At 43.6% G+C, this 22,459-nt stretch overlaps 1 protein-coding gene across 1 annotated transcript in view; it reads left to right on the top strand.

Annotated features, from left to right (window-relative positions):
• Map7 (microtubule associated protein 7) overlaps positions 1 to 22,459 on the top strand; it is a 137,833-nt gene that overhangs the window by 79,306 nt on the left and 36,068 nt on the right. Inside the window, exons 2-3 of the mRNA XM_013351433.2 lie at positions 5,914 to 6,012; positions 10,602 to 10,679. Coding sequence (XP_013206887.1) covers positions 5,914 to 6,012; positions 10,602 to 10,679 — 177 coding nt within the window. The remainder of the gene's footprint in view (positions 1 to 5,913; positions 6,013 to 10,601; positions 10,680 to 22,459) is intronic.

The raw sequence follows: 22,459 nt of genomic DNA, 5'->3' as shown, positions 1-22,459 counted from the left end.
CAATTAAATGACAGACAGAGAGAGGAACTGAGTTCTAAACTTTGGCTGCATCCCAGCCCAAATTCTCTATTTTATTAAAACTCATAACTAAATCCATGCATGATGTTGTATGCCTATAATCCCAGGACTAGGGAGGTTAAAGGATCATGAGCTCAAAGCTAGCCTGAGATTCTGTTTCAACCAAGGGTTTAGGTTTATCCCAGGGGAGAGCTCTTGGCTAACAAGCACAAGGCCCAAGGTTTATTCTCCAGATCCATTTTTTGAATGTGCTGTACAATCTAAATTCTGACCAAATGAGCAGTTCTTTCATTATATAAAGCTGTTTAAAGAAGGCACTCCATCATGTCATAGGTTCAAAGATCAAAAGGAAGCGGTGGAAACCCCCTGGACCTTCAAAGGCAGGCCATCACAGGGAACATAGGAAGTCCCAGCGCTGTGGACCATAGAGGCTCAGTCCCAGCCTGCCTGAAGCACAAAGCTCTTAGGAGAAACAGTCTCCAGTGCCGGCTGCCTCTGTATTTTGGCCTTGAGTGCATCAGGGAGAGTGTCCCAAGGCTGTCCACAAGGCATCTTGTCTGTATGCTTCCTCTTGGCCTTGTTCCAGCATGCTCATTTAGACCTAATGGAGTAAAGCTTTCAACGGTGCAGGAAGATCACCTGCAGTTTCCTAAGGCTGGCAAAAGCCTACTGAGCATCATGGTATATGGCTCAACTTTCCCATTTGAACTTGAGGAAAAAATTCAAGTAAACAATATTGGAAAGTCACCTGAGTCATTTAAAATGTTTTCTTTTCCTACCGATAAATTTAAAGGTGATATGTGTAGCTCTATCTAATAGTTTCCTAAGAGTTTTGATTTTTTTTCTTTATTTTGAAAAGCTGAAGATAAATTTCTCTTTTCATTGTTTGGTGAGTTTTTTGCTTTTTTTTTTTTTTTTTGGCTGTTGCGGGGGATGGGTACTGAACCAAACCCAGAGATTCACACATGGCAGGTAAGGCACCATACTCCAGATTAACTCTCCAACCCCATGTTGTTCTTATACAGTGAAATTCCCTACACTATTAAAATTAATATGAATAATTTATTTTTAATATTATGATGATTGAGGGTTTTAAGGCTTATTTTCCACTTGGTGTTATAAAGGTCTTTAAGTTTCTCTCTCAAACCCCAGAAACACTGATTATTAGCTTTTCCCAGGACCGGATCATACCCTGAAAACCACGCCAACATGTTCCGTCTCTGCAGGGACCCCAGGAAGGTGGCTGTAACTGAGCTGAAAGCCTTTGAAACCAGCGCTGCACCAGCTTTCTCTGCCCCATCTGTTGTTTGCTACCCAGGAACACTGTCACCAAGTTAGTCTTAAGTTTTCTTTCTCTAAAGCTTGGAGGAGAAAGAAAGCCAGTTTGCTAAGTGTGTAGGGAATAAGGGAAGACCCAGATGATTTTGTGTGATTTCCTACCAGCAAGACATTGGGTTGCCTTCCTAGACATTATTTTCCCAGCGCTAGGTCTCTTTGCTTTCTTTACCAAAGGGAAATTGAGCCTTAGCTTAAGTGGTCCACAGAGGACTCACACAACAGAGGCAGGTTTGCTGGCTCCAAGACACACTGCTGACATGGAAGTCCCCAGCCCCTGGGAGGGTGTAAAAGTTGGGAGAAAGGGCCTGAGTGAACTCTCTGTGTGACATGCCTGTGTGCATTATTAGCACACATCTTCCTGATTCATCTGTGATGTAGGCATCATCTTCCCATTACCTACTTGTCACTTAGCCAATGAGAACCAGGTTTCAAATCAAATTCAGGTCTGCCTGTCTTGTCCTTACTATAATCACCAAAGAAATAGTGGGCGAAGCATGGACTCATGTGGCAGTGGGCACAGAGCCTGACAGTTCAAGCCTGGCACAGGGGTGCACACCTGTAGTCCCAGCACACACTGTAATCACGGTGTACACAGGCAGATATAGCTAAGAGTTCTACATCTGCATCTCAAGCAGCAGGAACAGCCAAGACACCACAACTGGCTTGGGGGGGGACCCCAAAGCCCACCCCCAGTGACACACTTCCTCCAATAAAACCACACCTCCTAATCCACTCCCTAATGACCAAGCATTCAGACATATGAGCCTCTTGGGCCATCCTCATTCAAACCACCACCCTTTCATGCTCACGCTTGCACAATGGGCTCTTTACTGAGTCTTCTTTTTCATAACTTTTTAAAAGATTTTTAAAATGTATTTATGTCTGTATTATGGATGTGGCATGGAGGCAGGGGAGGTGTGCATACGTGTATGCTTCTTCCTGCAGAGACCAAAACAAAGTCTTACATTCCCTTGAGCTGGAGTTACAGGTGGTTACGAGACATTAAACCTGGGCTTGGGAAACCAAACTCAGGTCCTCTACAAGAGCAACAAATGCTTTCAACCACAGAGCCCTAGTTGTGTTCAGGAATAGCTATGTTAGCTGGATGAGATGCAGTCCCAAAGTAGTTGTTTTTTATTTGTGAGTTTTGTTGTTATCAATTGCTGTTTCAGTATTGGGAACTTAGGGTCTTATGTATGCTGAGTGCTCTAACCACTGAGCAACACCCCAGCCTCCATGCAGTGTTCATTTCCCTGATGCCTACGGGAATTGTGGAACATAAAATTTATCTTTGACATTTGGCTTTTTGTACAATATAGCAAATTAGAACCAAACGAAAGAGATGAGCTTTTTGGGGGGCAGATTCAGATGCACGACTCACACTGAACACAGCTATGCGTCTTGTTGGAATACTCAGCTGGGGTTGGTGTTTGTCATAAGGAAGACAGGCGATCAGCACTGGAAAATTAAATGATGCAGGGTGGGCACGCCAAGCAAAAAGAGATGAAAATGTATGGGATATATTTTAAGCCAGTGGTGCATTTATAGTCTGGTTATTTAAAAAATAAAATGACCATTTTTTTGAAAATTTGCGGTCATTCTTTCTCTCCCTCAGTCTCCAAAGGGCTGGGACTGCAGCCATGTCTACCAAGCTGGCCGGCTCAGTGGAACACTCGCTTTAGTACATTTTATTTGTGTGTGTGTGTGTGTGTGTGTGTGTGTGTGTGCCAACAGTTGGATTTTTGCCTAGGAATCTGCCCATTTCCTCTAATAATAAAACTTCTAGAAGGTAACACAAATGTAAAGGGTTAGAGGGATGTTTTTAAACAGTTTTTTATACATTAATGATAATAGATAGATAGATAGATAGATAGATAGATAGATAGATAGATAGATAGATAGATAGATAGGATCATCTGTCGCTCACTCCCAGTCCCTGTGGCACATCTATTTATTACTTATGAGTCATTTTTGAGAGATTAGCTTGCATCATGATGGAAAAGCTTACTCTGTCGTAGTGAACAACAGAAGTTCCAATGACACCCCAGTGTGGGTGTTTCGGGGGCTGCCTCTCTAATTATGAGACTGTAGGCCAAACCTAGTCTTCTGGGCTTCACTCGCTCCATGGTGACCACACGGAACAGTGTTATGGAGCATCCTGGCATCTGCTGCTTTCCTGGGGCAGTGTCAGGAGCTGTCCCTGTCCACTCCACCTATCCTGGTTTAGCCACCACCACCACCGCATTCCCTGTGGTGTGCACCACACAACACGACCCTTTCCAACTGGAAAATGGAAGCTTAAGTAAAGTTCCCTTAAGTAGCAAGTACTGTCAGAAGCTTATGGTCTAGGCCATCTGCTATTTAGCTGTTCATTTATTCTCTGCCCGTTCCACTGAATCCTCCTCGGCACCAGTGCTGAAGATGGATGCGAAGCCTTTACCACACTCAAGGCCAGTGCTCTACCCCTGAGCCACATCATCAGCCCTTTCTGCTGAATCATTTTCCTCTCCTAAGGGGCGTTTGTTTTGGCTCATGGTTCAGAGGATACAGTCTTCCTAAATCTTTACAAAACTTTCCTGAAAACAAGAGCCCAGTGTATAAATCACACGCCACTCCTCAGTATTTATCTTTGAAAATGTCACTGAAGGCAAAGAGGTTATTTGAACCTAGCCAGCAAATTCCATATGTAGTTGAAATATAGCCACAAAAAGTTAGTGTTTGCCTCACTTAGAAGGCAAAGTTTGGGTCTCTACAATCCACTTGTAAATTCAGTAATTTCCCCCCCCAGGTGTAAGTTATATATGCCTATAATTCCAGCACTTGAGAGATCAAGTCAGGGACAGTGCCATGAATTACAAGTCAACCTGGCTTATATTGTGAGCACAGGGCAGCCAAAGCTGGACGCCGAGACCTTGTCTCAGAGAACTAGAGAGAGGAGGGCAGGGAGGAAACACATCTTGGAAAGCTCCTTTAAACTCAGTCTTCATGAGGTGTAATTGTCACCCCATTGTTTAGGTTCCAACCCCTTGACCAAATGGAACCCTGTTTTCTAGATAAGATCCTGTTCTGCCGCCTTCAAACAGGAAGTCATAGATGCCCATGGGTAAGGACTAATGAGTCAGGCTAGGGAGGAGAGGCGAGCGCCTCTCTTAAACAGGTCAGAGGACTCTGATGTCACAATTGAGCAGAGATGCAAAGACAGTGAACCAGCTGCTGACCCCATGAGGAGAAGAGCTTCTGGGTACATGCTCAGAGTCTGAGATGGACTATGGAGGCAGCTGGTTCCCCTGGAGCCAAGCAGAATGGGAGGTGTTACCCCATCAAGACCAAAGCACACCAAGTGTTCCAGGCCATGGTAGAGACCTCGGATTTCCCTGCGGGTGGCGTGGGCTGGAGAGTTTTGAGCAGAGGGAGGGTAGGAAGCAGTCTCATGTGATGGTTGATGTGAGGACAGACTGAAGGGGCCACGACGGGGTCAGGTAGACAGTGACGTGGTTAAAGACACTTGCAGGAGAGGGGATCACAGCAGTCAGATGCTTCCCAAGGAAAAAAGAAAGAACTAATGAATTAAATGTAGGGAATAAAAAGAGATCAACGATGACTCCACAGGACCTGTTTAGCTGAAAGAAGTAGCTGAACTGGGATGGGGGTGTTGAAGGCGGAGCAGCTTTAGAGGCAGGAGAAGAGAAGAACTGGTGTTTTTGACATGATTTCTGAAATTGTAGCAGACATCCTTTGAAAGTGGGTTCAGTCAAGTAATTTATGACAAACAGCTGTCCTGGACATGGAGAATCCTGTATTTCTAAGAACCAGAGAAATACCTGTTATTTGTGCCCCTTGTTCCTGTCCTAGGATACAGTTCCCTGCGTCTAAGAATCTTTGCTGTACTGAGGATGCAGCCAACTAGAGTATTTGCCTGGCAGCTGTGAGCCAGTGAGGGCTCTGGTACCCAGCACTGAAAACTGAAATAATACTAATTTATCTTTGAGTTGAACTTGGGACAGAGCCTTTCTCAAAATCCTAGTGTATATCATCTCCTGGTTCCCTTTCGGTGATTTCTGTAGTTCCATTTGTGGAGTTTTTAAAATTCCTTGTTCGAACTTTCTAAGAACAGAGCTCAAAGACTATTTCCTGTAGAGGCTGGAGCTCAGGCAGGAGGATTTTCCATGAGTTTGAGGCCAGTCTGAGCTACATAGTAAGCACCAGGGTAACCCAATGCCTCCTATCCAAGGCTGTCTGAAAACAACAGCGAAAAGACTTAGTTTCCAGGCAGACTTCCCCAGGGCTGCCTTCTGTGTGAACTGTGACAGCAAGAGTGCATGCTCTTCTGGGCGCTGGGCCATGCCACTGATGCAGGATTGGTCCATGCCACTGATGCAGGATTGGTCCCTTCCACTGCTGTGCCCTGCTCGTGGGTGGGGGTAGTAACTACTGCCTTGTATTTTTGACTCGAGCCTCCTACCTGATACAGAAGTTAACAGTAAATCCTGGATGACCGGATGCTTGTAAGTCAATTTAAGGAACTAATGAAGTGTCTCCTCTTGTCTCGCTCTGCAGCGCCTGATGGCTGTAAAGTACAAGAAAAGAAAACAGCCGCCAGCCGTCCCACATCTACAGTTTCAGGACAAAATAGCAGCCACTCAGGAAATAAACCAGGTAAGACGTTCTGTGGAGAAGGGGAAGGTGACTTCAGAAGCCTCCGTCACACGGTAAGTAGAAACTGAACGTAGGATCTAGGCGTGCTTTGTCCTGTCCTTGCCACCAAAAGCCTCTTACACAGATTTGCGGTGCCAAAGTCAAATCTCTCGGTCACCTTAGAGTTCTCTCTTTCAAATGGAAATGAAAACTCAAGACTTTTAAAAATCGTTTGACAACCACTGAGATGCCGTGCGTGGACACATTTCCCGTCAAGCAGCGTCTAAAACAGTGCTTCTCAACCTTCCGAATGCCGAGACCCCTTAATACAGGTCCTCGTGCTGTGGTGGCCCCCAACCATGAAAGTGTTTTCGTTGCTACTTAGTAACTAGCTTTGCTACTGTTATGAACCTTAATGTAAATACTTGTGTTTTCCCATGGTCTTAGGCAACAGCTGTGAAAGGGTCATTTGAACCCTGAAGGGTTACTACCCACAGGTTGAGAACCACTTATCTAAGAGGGGCTGTGTTTGAAGCTAAGTTACAACACAGTTTTTGAGCCCGTATGGCCAGCATTATTGAGTATCTCTTTTGTGACTTTCTGAAAACCCACTCAGATCTTTACAGGTCTAGACACCCACACAGTAAGTAGTAGTAAGCCTTCATCTGATTCCCTGCCATGATCGTAACCTACCTACAGAGTAATTTTCTATAATTGCTTATGAGTCATGATCTGTTCCATTTGGTGACACAAAGAAATAAACTGTCTGTAAACATAATACAAACCTCTGAACAGGCAGCGCCCTTCTTCCCAGCATCCCACAACCACCATGCGTTTCCTGGGCAAGGTGAGCATGCCACACAACAATGACGAGAGTCGACATGGTTCTTAGAAACCCGCTTCATGCGTTATTCAAGCCAGACCACTCCACTTCCTTCCGTGCATCAGTGAGAATGCAGACAGACAAAACATTCTCCTTTCTACTTCGTTTCATCTTTTTGACATGTGGAAAGCATCTTCATTGAAGTAGATAATGACTTGTCATTTAGGAGGAGGACAGCAGGGGGTATTGTTGCTTGAGCAGGGTCAGCCACATTTTAATGAGCAAGCTGAGCTCTCCCCTTTACCCAGCCACCTCTGCCCGCCCATGTTCCCACCAATAATAACTAGTACTTATTGGAGGCTTTTCTGCCACGGACCGGCTCAGGGGAGCCACTCAGACCGTGGGAAAAGCAGGGTCTTGGTAACAGGAAGGCACAAGTTTGGCGAATGACAGACAGACACAACACACAAGAGAGTGGTTGGAATCTGCTGCAATTTTACTGAATTCATGTTTTCATTATATATTAAACAAAGAACAAATCAGAAGGTCATGTATCATTAGTTGGCACAGTATGAAAGCTTCTTTTAGTCACATCAGCGATATTTAAGAAAGGTATATTATCAGGAACAGGTGTTAGACATAAAGCATCCTTAGAAGAGGAAATCTTGTTCTTGGGAATGTAAACCTCAGACAAGTGGTTTCATCTTATGAATAGAAAGTTTCTGTCTCATTATCGCTATCTGGCCCTTCCTCTTCCTAACCCTTTATTTCATCTAGTGACCAAATATACCTAATCAGTTCTCTGCACCTGCTGAACTATACTTTTTAGTACCTTCTTATGCAGCAGACATCATGGGGGTTGGGGTCTAGCAAGCCTATCCTAAAGTTGAAAGTATGATATAACAGTCTTTGTCCATCAACATTAACCCATCTATTCCCTTGCTCGTTCTGCTGTAGTCTTATACTTTCCCATACTGTGCTTTCCTATCCCAGAGCTATTTCTGAAGAGAATGGTCCTTGTTTTATATATATATATATATAGAATATCATTATTATAAAAGAGATTATGCAAAGCTCATATCCCGCATAGCCAGCTAATCGAGAAACCCGTCTATGCCTCAGCTGTGGCTAATACCAGGCTGTCTGCCATTGACCTCCAGGAAGCCTAGTCCCATGGGACACGTAGCTCCTGTCCGGCATAATGACATATGTCATGTCACACAGACGGCACTGGAGTTGGTGTGGCACTTTTCTGTACTTGGGACTGGAGAGGGTAATGAATCCCTATGGGACTTCTCTAGGAGGCCTTCACTCCTTAGGTTCATGTGAGCACCCTATGGCAGGAGAAGTCCCTTTGGGTTTTGTTTGTTTTTACTTTGCTGGAGATCAAATCCAAGGCCTTTTTTTATGCTAGGCGAGCATTGTGCCACTAACTATATCCCAACCTAAAGAGGAAATTCTCTTTTCAAATGTTGTTTAGATTTCATTTATTTTACGCGGTGGAGAGCAGAGTGTTAAGTGAGAGACTCTATCAGGAGAATAAGGTAGAGCATAATAGAGCCAGATACCTGGCTTCCCTCTCTGGCCTCATGTGCATACACAGGCACGTGCACAAACACACACACACACACACACACACAAGCACACACGCACACATCTGAAGGGGAAGCACTGTATTGTATATTCAGGAATTGCTTCACCTTCGGAGCCCCAGATCTCATATGACCCAGATCTCTCAGGGTTACTTTGCATAGGAGGGCCATACCATATATTTGTATTATTAGAATCATCTTTTAAATTTTTGGGTGAAATTCAAAATGTGTCTGAAAGCAAGATAGATGCATTGCATCTTTTAGACTGAAACTATCTATTAACAGAACTTGTCTGTGTGATTTGAAAACTTCTCTAAAACACTTTTCACAGTGTCCTTTTGTGGTGACCTTCAGACCTTCGTGTTGCTAATTTTTAGGAGTGAATCAACCTCGAGCTTTAAGGAGCACTAAGTGATAAAAAAAACATTTTCCTTTTAATTTCGCCTTGATTAATTCTGTTTCTTTTCTTCAAAATAGTGTTTGCTTTCTTCAAAAATGCATGGTAGCACACCCCATCCATGGATGACCCTTGACACACTGCCTGGGCGAGGCCACATACCCCTTTTTGAGTTCCCAATTGTGTCTTTTGGAGGTGGGGATGAGTCATCCTACAGGAATGTCTGAAGGTTCATAATTAAGAATCTGAGGACTGAGAAGATGGCTCAGTCAGTAAAGCGTTTGCCTTGCAAAGACCTAACTTTGATTCCCCAGAACCCACTACGTCTCATTGGCCCACAGTTGTAATTCCAGCACGGAGAAGGCAGAAATAGGTGGGTCCTGGGGCTCACTGGTGAACTAACCTAGCCTGGTCTGTGAGTCCTAAATCTCTGAGACCCCTGTCCCAAAAGAACGAAGTGACAATGTTTGAAGAGCAACACCAAAGTTGTCCTCTGGCCTCCACATATGTGCATGGCAAGCACATGCCTGCATTCACACACATGCACATGCGTGCACACACAATCTTCTAACAAAAATCCAGTCCAAAGATATATCAGCTTGTTGCTTCCATGCTGATGAATGACTGTAGGAAAGTATTAAGTCTATTTTCTGTAATTAAACCATTTTACTTTGGCTCAAGCAAAAACTTTCTGTGTACAATAAAGACAGGCAATTCCTAACATACGGAAATCCCAGTCTGAGCTGAGTCACTGCAGGCAGCGTTACTTAATGTTGGGTGGCATGGCACAATGACATGCGCAGTGCAGTTCATGCAGTGTGTTCCAAGCCAAGGCCACAGTGAAAGCACGGGCACAACACGGGCATGCAGTACCAAGAACATCATGGTTCATTACATATTTGACTTTGAATTTTTGGTTGTTGTGAGTCCAGAAGCCTTGCCCTGTTGCCCAAGCTTTCATGACTCCCACCTTCCATTACATGACCCCATATAGGGATCACAACCACGGGGTAAGGAGCTCAGCTCTGATAAATAAGAATAATAGAAATCAGACAGCTTAGTGACACAAGTATTATATTATCTGATGAAACTATCAAAAGGCTTCAGAAAAAAATATTTTACTTGATCTCTTGGTTTTTTGAGGGGTGTTTTGTTTTTGTGTTTAATTTTCTGGTGATGTGGGGAATTGAAACCAAGGACTTAAGACAGACTGGCCAAGCACCACCCTGAACTCCACTCCCAGCTCCCTAACGCCTTAAAATAGAGGGAAATACTTGGGAGTTCCCAGGAAAGAAATGATAACAAAGCCTATCGCTGAGTGTCAACACATATTAATATTCATAAGAATATTACTATCTCAAAAACATTTTTAAAAATTTTAATTAAGTAGGCTGGGCATTGCAGTATGTGGATCTCTGAGTTCTAGACCAGCCTGGTCTACAGAACAAGTTCCAGGTCAGCTAGGGGCTGCACAGAGAAGCCCTACCTCAAAAAACAAAAAAACAGAACAAAATAATTAATTATATGTATATGTGTCTGTATGGGGATATGTGTACATGTGAGAAGCCAGAAGAGCTTGTGAGATCCCTGGGGATGGAGTACAGGCAGTTGTGGAACACACACACACACACCAGCTGTGATACTGGGAACGAAACTCAGGTCCTCTGCAAGAGTAAAGAATTGTTCTTAACCACGGGCTATTGCTTCAGCTCCTTGTTCATCAAAGATTTTCAACAAAAGATTTATACTAGTGTATATCTTTTTAAAATTCACTCTCGTGCTTCCTCTCTCATTTCAGACCCTCCGCCCGTGCTGCGGGTTGATGACCGCCAGCGTCTGGCCCGGGAACGCCGTGAAGAACGAGACAAGCAGCTAGGTAGTCCAAGCCCCTGCATCGCATGTCTGATCACTGAGTGATGGCCTTGCTGAAATGCTAATTTTTCTGCCCTAGGACAAGGGACACAACTCTGAGAGAGTATGCATCACGGTAACATCCGTGATGGTCTGTGTGCATTTGTGTATCTGGCTGGTGGCTGGTGAAGCCGCCTAGTGTGTGATCCACGCTTAGGACTAACACCACACAGCCTACAAAACCAACAAAGGAAAAACAGCACAAGGACAGTAAACACGGTTCCATTTTTTAGGTACAAAGGTATGAGACTTGACACTTCCCGGTGTCCACGCTGAAATAGTCCTGCTGTTGACTTTACAGGCAGGAAAGGCAGACACCTGATGCCAAGGTTCCTGCTTTTCCTCTTGTCACCAGAGGCCCTCGTGAAAGGTCAGCAGCCACCTGGCAAGCTGAGTCACAGGACTGGCTTTACCAGGAAGTGGCAAGCACAGCACTCAGAGGAGGAACAGTCCCGTGTTCTAGAACGTTGGCTGTGGAACCAGTGCCAGCAGCCCTTCCTTTATTTGATATCTTTGCTTGTTTCCCAGAACTGAACTTTTTTTTTTACTTTTTAAAATTTTTTTATTTTTATTTTATGTTCATTGGTGTTTGCCTACCTGTGTGCCTGTGTGAGGGTGTCTAATCCCCTTGGAACTGGAGTTATAGACGGTTGTGGATTTTCATGTGGGTACTCAGAATTGAACCCAGTCCTCTGGGAGAGTAGTCGGTGCTCTTAACCACTGAGCCATCTCTCCAGCCCCTAGCACTGAAATTGTTTGTTTGTTTGTTTGTTTTTATTTTTTGTAGCTTTGGTGCCTGTCTTAAAACTCGCTTTTAGACCAGCTGGCCTCAAACTCACAGATATCCACCTGCCTCTACCTTCCAAGTGCTGAGATTAAAGGCAACACCGCCTGGCCAGAACTGAACTTTTATATTGAGTGCTCTTATTGTTTCTATCCAACAACCATTTTTTTAACTTTTATTTTTGACAGTTTTATATAGCTAGCATTTGATTACTAACCCCCTCAGCCTCTATTTGACGCTAAGGAAGCTAGGGCCTGAGGTCTTTGCAGAAAATGGCCCCTACTCTGCTGAAGTCATGTAGTGCAGAAGAGCTAGCTCATCCACGGAAGAACCAGCCTCTCTAACCCATTCCCTTCCTACTCCTGATCAAGAACCTAAGTGTGTGGCGCTGGTGTCCTGGTGACACTGGTGACTTTGTTTTAGCAGAGGTCTATTTCTCTTTCTTGGCTGGCAAGAGGATGTCATTTCATCTGTTGCCTTGGTTTTTACTTTTTGTTGACTTGTGTTTGGCGGCAGGGGAGGCAAGGGGGGGAGAGATCCAGAGAACTTTATGGATTGGTTCGCTGCTTCTACATTTATGTAGGTTTTGGGCATCAAATTCGGGTCTTCGGACCTGTAGAACATCACTCCACCCACTGAGTCATCTCACCAGCCGTTTTGGTTGATTTGGGTTTTACTAATGTCAGGTCTTATTTATATAGCCCAGGCTGGCCTCGAACTTAGGATCGTCTGCCTCCTTAGTGCTGAATGAGGCCCAATGGAACACAACTTCTGCTGCTGAGATGTTTTTAAACACTAACTTACTGAGAAATAATTCAACTCTGCTGTTTTTCTGAGCTTGGCTGTTTCCTCCTAGACCTACTGTCCCCGTTTCCACTATGCTTCCTGCAGACGGGCAGTCCTGGAAAGCAGGCTTGTTGTGACCCTTAAGCCTCCACCTCCTCCTCTGCACACTGCTCCCTGGCAGTAAAGTCAGACAAACTGGCCTGCACAGGAGTATTCAAAACCAAAGACTTTTAATGAAGAGAAACCCTTTGAAATATGCACGACACAAAAACCAAAGGTTGTTTATGTCAGCTGCTACTGTATTTTCAAATTTTGTAGTGCTGCATATATGGAAATATTTCAGTTCTTAGATGTAGTGATACATATATGGAAATATTTCAGTTCTTAGATGTAGTGATACATATATGGAAATATTTCAGTACTTAGATGTAGTGATACATATATGGAAATATTTCAGTTTTTAGAAGGAAACTAAAAAAATTATTGTGATTATTTTCTGTTGGATGTAGGTTGGAATTAATGTTGAAATCATTTTAAAGTTATTTTTTTTCTTTGTTGATTTATTTGCTTTTCAGTCCTGAAAATTGAGGTAAATTCAGAAGTGGGAAAGGAAGAAGTATCTGGCGGTTTCATCAGGAGGCATGGTCTATTTGTACTAGTGAGCAAATAGACAGGATCTATTAATGTTTTCTATGTTAAGTCTGAGTCATGCTTTAATGCTTTTATGGTCAGACTCAGACTGTCACTTGGCCTGTTCTTTCTCTATTATCCTGTTGTTGTTGTTTTTTTATATAAAATCCAGCATAATTCATCCTCGATGAGACTGCTTTGTTGGACATAGGGCACATGCTCTCTGAAAGCTTCCCCCCTCATCTTAAAAGCTTTATAAGTGGTCTCCTCAATCACTCTACTCATCTAAATCAATTCAGGCCATTTTTAAAGCCCCCTCCAAATTTCCACTTCTCTCTTGCTGTCTCTTCCTAGCTTTAATGTCTTTGTCCTGATGGTTTGTTCTGGTGTGTTCAGTCCTCTCTCGGGTGATGTCAATGGTTCTCACATCTGGAGCTACTCCTAAGGCGGCAGGTGGTCCCGTTGTCTGTAGCAGAACTTGTTTTGGTTTAGAGTTTTTGCCTAGGTTGGCCTCAGACTCCCAGCACCCTTCCTGCCTTAACCCCAAGTGCTGCGATTACAGGTGACAGCCACCACACTCTGCCTTAAACTCAGCTACGTTGTCATCTGTCACTCACACTGCCTTGTCTTGGTAAAATCTGTGTCTTAATCAATTGTGCCAACACATTCCTGACCCCAAGAAATTAGGGTCGTATTTTGTTTTTTGGTTTTTTTTTTTATGGGGGTAGCCATTTTTGGCATCTCTGCTGTTGCTAGGGTTGCTGGAATCTTAGTGTCTGTCTGAGCTACTAAGTGCTCACTGTAAGACATAAAGGCCCCAGTTCAGCTGCTCACATAGAACTGGGGCATGGTGCTGCATGTATATAACCCCTTCTCTGAGAGGAAGAGGCAGGCAGGGCCTTGGAACTCGCTAACCAGTCTAACAAACAGTGAGTGCCAGGTTCAGTAAGAGACCATCTCAAAAGTAAGGTGGAGATGGATAGCGGAAGAAAGCCAGCATCAATCTCTGGCCTCTCCGTGCACACGGGTCAACACCTGTGAGCATGCATGTTCCCACAAGCATATACCACACATACAGAGAGAAAGAGAGAGAAGGAGAGGGAGAGAGAGATCTTCCTTGACTAGCCCAACACTGTTCACTGATGCGTGTCTATCCAGGTTTATTCAAGGGTTATCTGTAGCTACCAGCAGACAATTTAGACTTAGCCTAATCCTTTAGCCCAGGCTTTCCCTGTCCCTAACCCAGTATAAGAGTAGAAGTTGAGGGGGTGGGGAATCTAGGTCAGTGGTAGAGCGCTTGCCTAGAAAGCACAAGGCCGTGGGTTCGGTCCTCAGCTTTGGGGGTGGGGAAAAAAGAGTAGAAGTTGAAATGGTCTATCCCTGAAGCCATCAAGGATCACTGGCTCTGTCTTCAGAGTAAACCTTAGATCCACGTGGAGTATCTTCTGCCCGCTGCCATTTCCCTGCCCCGGCCTGAAGGAAGTGTATCTTTATCACAGAAGCTACCCTACCATCCTTCCATGGAGACTTCTGTGTTAGATCCCTGCCGACCCTCATCTCCAAGCCTTGGCTGCAGGGCACAGCGCTTCCTCTCATGCTGTATTTTGCGTAGCTATTGTATCTTGTGTGTACTCTAGTGCTATGTTATACACTGAGGAACTTTTTCTGTTTGGATTTTTATATACCTCCTTGGTTATAAAAATTTAAAGGCTTTTTTACTGTGCTCTCCATTTCTCAATATCCCAATACATGGCACAGTGCTAAATATAAAATGTATGCTAGAAATTTTGCTGATCTTCCTTAAACTGTAGTCTTCAGTGAAACAGTAATGATAGTGTTTCTGGAGTACTGACTGTGAACAAGGGAATATCCTACATACCTCATTGGGTATTGTCACCAAAACTAGCAAATTGCTACCATGGCTACACTTGTTGTGTGAGCTTGTCATAATAATGTAAATGGCTTTGTAGATTGTCAACTTGTTTGAAAGTATATTGTGATGATTGAAAGAAGTTCAGAGAATCTAAAATGACAGTAATGATTAGTAACCCTTTGTTTTTTCCTCTGTGTTAGCTGTTCGCGCATGTGTTAAATACACAGTCACCAACACTGGAGTGAAAACTCTCCAGGTCATAAAGGTCTTTGAGTAAATAGCAGTCCTATACTTCAGAAGACTGAAATACGTTTCTCAAAAGATCATAAGTAGGGCATAAGTCCCGGGAAGGATACCGAAGAGGGGGGATTGTGTGTCATCGCACAAGTGTAGTGCATAGGCGTTGTGTTGACTCTGATCTGACACAAACCAAGAGGGCAAAATGTAGAATTTTGTAAGTGCTGGAGTGGATTTTAGTAACTTTTGTGGGGGAGGAGATTTGTTCCAATCTATTAGTAGAAATAATAGGTCCCGTAACTTATGTCGAGGACCATTAACAAGGATAGGTGCATTTGCTATTTATTGGACAGTGAACATTTTACTTTAGATAACTTAAGGCAAAAGTAATCACCACTTCATTTATTGGAGACAGTATTTATTATTATTATTATTATTGGGTATTTATTGATATAAAATCTTACTGTGTACTGCAGGCTGTCCTTAAACTCTTGCCCCTACCTCCTGAGTACTAAGATTGTAGACATATACCATCGTACCTGACTCCACCTCTGCCTTTTCAAACCTACTTTGTGTTATTTTGGTTCATGTGTTCATTTAATCAATAAATATGTATTTAGTTTTGAGCCAGAGAGTCTAGGATATTGAAGATAAATTTCCCTAACTCCTAGGAATGAAATAATAATAATACATAATGTTTTAGCCAACATTTGTTTCTCTCACATCCCTTCGTTTCAATTAGGCTATGAGATTGTCAATAAATGCCCTCCAGTTTCTGAAATGCGACTTCCTCTACCTTCTGCTGCTGGTGCGTCCATGCGTACCACCAGGATCTCTTATTTGTTTCCAGGCTCTCACTTCCTCTCATTGCCAAATTGGCTCTTCTCACCCATTAGAATATGACTACTATCATGTCACAGCTCTGTAGTAAAAGGAGCAGCGGTGGGCTGCGTTCCCGCCGCCCGGCTACCAGCCGCCTGGCTAGCTAGCTTATAGCCCAAAATAACAACACACAGATTGTATTCATTTAAGCACTGCCTGGCCCATTATATCTAGCCTCTTCTTGGCTAACTCTCACATCTTGCTTTAACCCATATCTAGTAATCTGTGTATCACCACGGGGTCGTGTCTTACCAGGAAGATTCTAACCTATGTCCATCTCAGGCCAGAGAATCATGGCATCTTCCTGTTTCTGCTTCTTTCTCCCAGCATTCTGTTCGTCTACTCCACCTATCTAAATCCTGCCCTATCAAAAAGCCAAGGCAGTCTCTTTATTCAACCAATGAAAGCAACACATAGACAGATGACCCTCCTACATCAACAGCTCTGCTTCAGATCTCTTGGTGACTTTCTTTCTCACCCAGTAGAAGCCAGAATTCTGTGGTTGGCCTCCTGTTCCTTAAACCCACCAGGCGTATCCTTGAGTAAGAACCAACTGCTGTCGGCTCCAACAGGAGCACACTGAGAAACCCACATAACTCATTCTCTCTCCCTTTAAATTTTACTGAAATGCTGCCTCCATGGTGGGATATTTCCTGACCTCTCTACTCAGATTTGCAGATCCCTCAAATTAAAACTCCCTTTTTCTCTCTAGTATGGTCAATGTCTAAATAGATAAAAACTTACTTGCCATTCCATCGGCCTTCACTAGGGTACACACCTTCCATAACAGAAAGGGTTGTACCTTTGCCAGTTCTAAAGCCCAGTAGCAGAACCTAGAATAGCCTTGTGTGTAGTAAATGTCCAACAATTAATTGTTAAATGTTGAATCAAGTAAATCTGTGCACTTTAACTGCAGGTGATCTCAGAAGGTGTTCCGAGTTAGTGTAGTTGCCTGATTTTCCTGGAGTTGTCTCACAGGAGAGCTAAATTGATATGCTTAACTAGCGTCTCAGAAGAATAAGATTATTATTCAAAGTACAGCTGTACTTTGAATCGTATTGACCTCCATGTGCTATTAAGATTAATACCCTTGCAGTAGTTTGACGAAGTTCAAGAGAATACGTAAGGAATATTTGGCAAAAAAAAAAAAAAAGTCCTCTACATTTTAAGAGATACAAAGTTTTTTTTTGAAAATAATATAGAGTTTGAAGTGTTAGGTTTGATTTTTCAAGTGGTTTGGCATACTTTTGGTAATTTGGTAAATTAGCTGAGACTTTGCCCTTCTAGACATAGTTTTATTATTTTGCCTATTTTTCTAACTTCAATATGTTATCAGTTCAGGGACAGCCACATTAGTGAGTATAGCGGAGAGAAATCGTCATTCTCAAGAATACGGTGAAGCAAATTAGTATTTGCTAATTTGTCTTTTGCAAATACCAAATTTTGTATGTGTGTTGTTGCTACAGCACTTAGGTTGTTGAACATGCTACAGGTAAGCAGACTAGCACTGAGCTACACCCCGACCCTCTGAGACCAAAAGCTTTACGTGACTGTACCTTCATTCCCACCTGGGGCTGTCTGGGCTTCTCCGGGTTCCATAAAATCATGGAAGAGGGATGGAGATGGCTTAGTGTGTAAAGGCTCCTAACACCGAACCAGATTCCACATGTCTACTACGGCATGAATGTGCCCATGTACACTTACACACATATGCATGCATAAAATAAATAAATGTAATTTAACATTTTTAAATGATCAAAGATTATGATAGAATGTATATGTGTGTTATTGATACAGCTCTTGTAGAGCTTATGGTACTTTAATTAGAGCTTATGTTGGCTTTTACAGCTAAGTTTAAAGCGGTCCAAGAGATCTTTTAGAATGTATTTTCAAACAAGCACAATAATATAAAAATGATTTTAGCCTTGGAACAAATTTCAATTAGATTAGCTGAGATAATTATATTAGACTTTCCAGCCCATAGCTTTTTCACTTTGTCTTTTTTTTTTTTAATGTATTATCAATTCAGGGACTATTAGTGAGTACAATTGAGAGATAAGTAAATTATCATTTCAACCTGGTATAAAATGTTCATCTCAAAAACACTGACAAGCAAATTAGTATTTATTAACAAACCGCCATGGATGGTATAACCCTGACTAGAGTCGACGTGAAACCTCTTCTGATTTTTAGAGAGGTTTCGTCCCAAGGAAAACTTTGGAGACTTTAAAGACCAGTCTCAAAAGAAGGAGGCGAGGGTGGGGTGGTGAGTACCGACACCAGAGAGGGGATGTGCGTCAGAATTAAGGGAGCAGGGAGCAGCCCTTCCAGGTGCCTCCCACCCAGTTACCAAGTGTGTATCTTAGCTCATGTGTGGTCAATCTCAGCACTGGCCACCTAACGCTGGCGCCTGGTGAACTCCTATACAGATGTTCCTAGACTAGCAGGTGGGTAAGAGACGGCTCTGAGACCAGACACCTCCTGTGGGGGGAACGTGGACATGAGTCAGGCTCAGGCTGCAAGACCAAATGCTTTCTGTGGATGGGTGAAGTCTGCAGATCAGATGAATAACATGGCTGACCCATCATCTTTTTATTCCTAAATTTACTTTGCCTTTAAGTGTGAGCATAAAAAGATTTTAAACTCGAGCAGTAAGAATTCTTGTGAGCAGATGATAAAGTCTAAGGTGATGTTTCATAATGGGGACCTTGCCTATCTCTCCGGTGTGGAGAAAGAACATTAGTCACCAGGAGAGGCTCCAGTCCAGACATTTTACCAGAAGGCTCATTGTGCTTCTAGAGGGAGACATGTGGGAGTTTGTACTCCAGCTGCGCCACTCGTGAACTGTGGAGCAGATTACCTCACTTCCATGTGTCTCCCAGCATGCCTGTCTCCGAGCACAGCTGTGAGGTAATGGCTGTCCATGACTCGGAGTCAGCATCGAGTATGAGCAGAGCCTCTTTCCAGGTGATAATGGAGGAGCATGGCTAGTCACGTGGCTAGGTGGCTGACACTCTAAGTTTGGATTCTTTTTAGCTAAGGAATAGAAGATAGAGGGGTGTCTGTGGTTGCTGGGAGGGCTTGTGAGACAGCCAGAAGAGGACAATGCCACCATTCTGTGAGGTGTGTCTGAGATCAGGGTTGGGATGGCAACCAGAAGTTCCAAGGACAGCCATTGGTCAAGCAGAGGCTAAATACAGATTAGAATTTCTGGGAACTTTCTGTCTTTTTTTCCTTATCTCAAGTCCTCCTCCCCACACACAAGGGGAACGTTCTAGGGTTTCCACGCGTGTAAACTGCTGTTCCAGCACCTCAGTTCCATTAGCCGTCAGGCACAGGGAAACAGGCCGAGTGGGGACCCCTCACACTAGAGACAGTGTTGTGGGCTGTTGGTGGGTGCAAGGCCATGCCAGACAGACAGCTCTCCACTGCATACTTCAGTTACATGTCAAGGGAAAGACAGTTTTTTCCCAGCACTTGAGATACTGAGGCAGAAGGATTACCCTGAGCTCAAAGCCAGCTTAGGTGACTTTAGTGACTTCCAGGCCAGCTTAAGGTACAGAGTGAAATCCCATCTAAATAAATGAATAAATAGATAGATAGATAGATAGATAGATAGATAGATAGATAGATAGATAGATATGATAAGTGGGAAAGCCTTGAGTTACATTCATCAAAGTAAGCCACTTTCTTGAGATCCTTTAGTTTCCCCTCCCTTCCTCCCTCCTGCTCTTTCACCTCCGTGCTAGGGATGGACCCCAAGGCGTGCTTTAAACCATCCGCTAGACTAGACATTGTGAGTGTAGGCAGGCGTGGGACTGGCACCGTGGGTACAGTGTCTAGAACCGAGCTGGGGAACTCTCCAGACTGCTGCTCAGGAGAGACTTGTGACAGGAAGAGGCTTGAGTGTCAGACTGCCAGGCGGGAGAGATGGTGGACAGAGGTAGCACCCGTGAGGGTTCAGGGAGCTGGCGGGTTCTCTAGATTTGTGTATTGAGAGGAGCAGATGTGAAACAGGAGACTCCAATGCAGAAGGGGCAGGAGAGCCTACAATAGCAGCAAGAGGGTCAGGGAAAGCACACTGGATGTGAGAGCTGTTTCTAAGGTAACGAGTTCCCTGTGTCAAACTTCTGAAGGGGAAGCGCGGAGGAGGGGCCCGGACCTTCACACTTCACACAGCATTCCCAGAGGTTGACAGAGAAGACAAGCCACAGCAGGTTCTGCTTCAGGGTAGGCAAGACTGTGCAGGCGGATTCCAAGCTGTGGAATCAGCTGAATTAAGATCCCAGCTCTAGTTCTGATGCACCACGTGATCTTGGGAACATCGTTTAACTTCTTTGGATCTTCTCGTTTCAATTCCAAGCCTTCTTTGTATAGAACATTTTCACCTACTACGTTTTTATTTCCAATAGTCTCATGGCTCTTTGTCACTTATTCCTTTTTCTTGGCAGGCTGGAGATCAACTCCAGGGCCTTGCGTTCTAGGCAGGCAGGCTGCTGGGAAATGAGCTACACACTGAACCTTTTAAACCGCACACCTGGTTATTGGAGGGGTAGCCTATCTTTAAAAAAAAAAAAATCAATCTTAATATAGGATTGATTTTATTCCTTCTACCATTATGGGGAGAGGGTGAGGAATATGATGGGACTTGAAACAAGGTCTCAATGTGTAGCACAGTCTGACCTTGAACTGGAGATAGGCTTGCTCTGCCTCCAAGGACTGGGATTCCCAGATTCTTGTAGCATTTTTAAAAAATCGTGGCTCACTGGTTAAGAGCAATGATTACTCTTCCAGAAGCCCTGAGTTCAATTCTCAGTACCCACCTGGTAGCCCACAACTGTCTCTAAATCTAGTTCCAGAGGACCCAACACCCTCACACAGACATACACACAGGCAAAACACCAATGCACATTAAATAAATGTTTTAAAACAAAGAAACTTCATCTCCTTTGTTTCCCTTGTGCAGGCAGCGGGTCCTGAGCAGCGTGGAAGTGGGAGTGGGTCTCATGTAGATCAACACTGTTCATCTCAGTCTCTTTAGTTTGGAAGTTCCCTGTGCTTTGCTATGCTGTTAGCAATTACCATTTTCTTTTCATTTCAAAAGTCATTAACTTCTGCAACATCTATAGTTGTTGCCTCAGCCTGTGTGTGTGTGTGTGTGTGTGTGTGTGTGTGTGTGTGTGTGTGTTAGGATCTGAATCCAGAGCCTCACATTCATACCCTACCACTAGGCTACATCTCCAACTGCAGTAAGTGAAATGAGTGAAATATTTCCTACATGAACGCTCGAAGTCCTGTAAAATAATTTTACTCTCCATCCCTAGATTCCCTTATTTTTCCTTCCCGCAGCCCCCTTCTTAGAGCCCATGAGCTGAATTAAGCGACATCTCCTTCAAGGAAGTATTTCATGTTTGTTTGCAGTAACCAAAAAGAAAAAAAGAGAAAAAGGCATTTATTAGCATTTATACAATTACAAGTGTTGAAGTAAACTGTAAAGGTTAAAGACTAAACCTAAGGCCTTGTGTGTGTTAGGCAGGAGTTCTAACAATCTATATCCACAGCCCTAAGATTCAAACCTTCACATTTCAAATGAAAACAAAGCAAAGCATGGTGCATGCCTATAAAACTCCAGCACCAGGGAGGCAAAGGCCGGCCTGAGTTACAGAGTGAGTTCCAAGCTAGCCTGAAATGCTTAGCAAGATGCTATCTCAAAACAAACAAATAAATTATATACACGCACACACATGCATAATACATATATATGAGAGATGGTTGTAGACGTTTTCTCTAACTTAAAGATCAGATAATTTCCCCAAGATTTAAAAATATTAAAATATTATTTTTATATCATATTATATATACTATGTTCTTATCCCTCTCCGTTTTGACTCTTGGTGGTGTTATTGGCTGTCATTATCCAGTGTTACTAGGAATGCTCTGCACCTTACTTGAAATTCACGTTGGGGTTGTAGGCTAAGGCTAATGGTAGAGTATAAGGCCCTGGGTTCAGACCCCAGCACAAAAATAAAGGAAAAGAAATGAAACAGAGGCAAAACTGTGCATGTTGCAGAAGTTGACGACATCCATTTGTTCTCCATTCTGTTCCTCATACAGCAGTGAAGTATGTTCCCCACCTGCTCAGAAGGACCAGGACCGTAACAGACTGTGCTGGGTGTAGGTAGGGTGTCCACCTACCTGTGAGCACACTCTGTGTTCTCTTCTTATCTGTATCCTATTTGCTGAATGCTGTCTGTGGCCCTAGAACAGGAGTTTCCAGGATTAACACCCAGCCTCGTTATTTCCATGTGTTGGACCCATACAAGAGCATGGCACCCCACCAAGTGTTCTGTGTGTCACCATGGGCTCACCAGCAGCCCTGTCAGGAAGTCAGTGCTGTCTAGCTTTTACCTAACTAAACTGTGCGCTCGCTGAGTGCCCAAAACGGCCTCTTGCTCTCTCTCCTGGCTTAGCTGATTCACTGTGATGAACCTGCGAGGCACCTAGTTCATTGCTTCTCAGCTAATTCTCTCCACATTGCTTTGTACTTCCAGAG

The sequence above is a fragment of the Microtus ochrogaster genome, linkage group LG4 (assembly GCF_000317375.1).
Source record: "Microtus ochrogaster isolate Prairie Vole_2 linkage group LG4, MicOch1.0, whole genome shotgun sequence".
Lineage (NCBI taxonomy): Eukaryota > Metazoa > Chordata > Mammalia > Rodentia > Cricetidae > Microtus > Microtus ochrogaster.
This window is presented reverse-complemented; position numbering and strand designations above follow the sequence as displayed.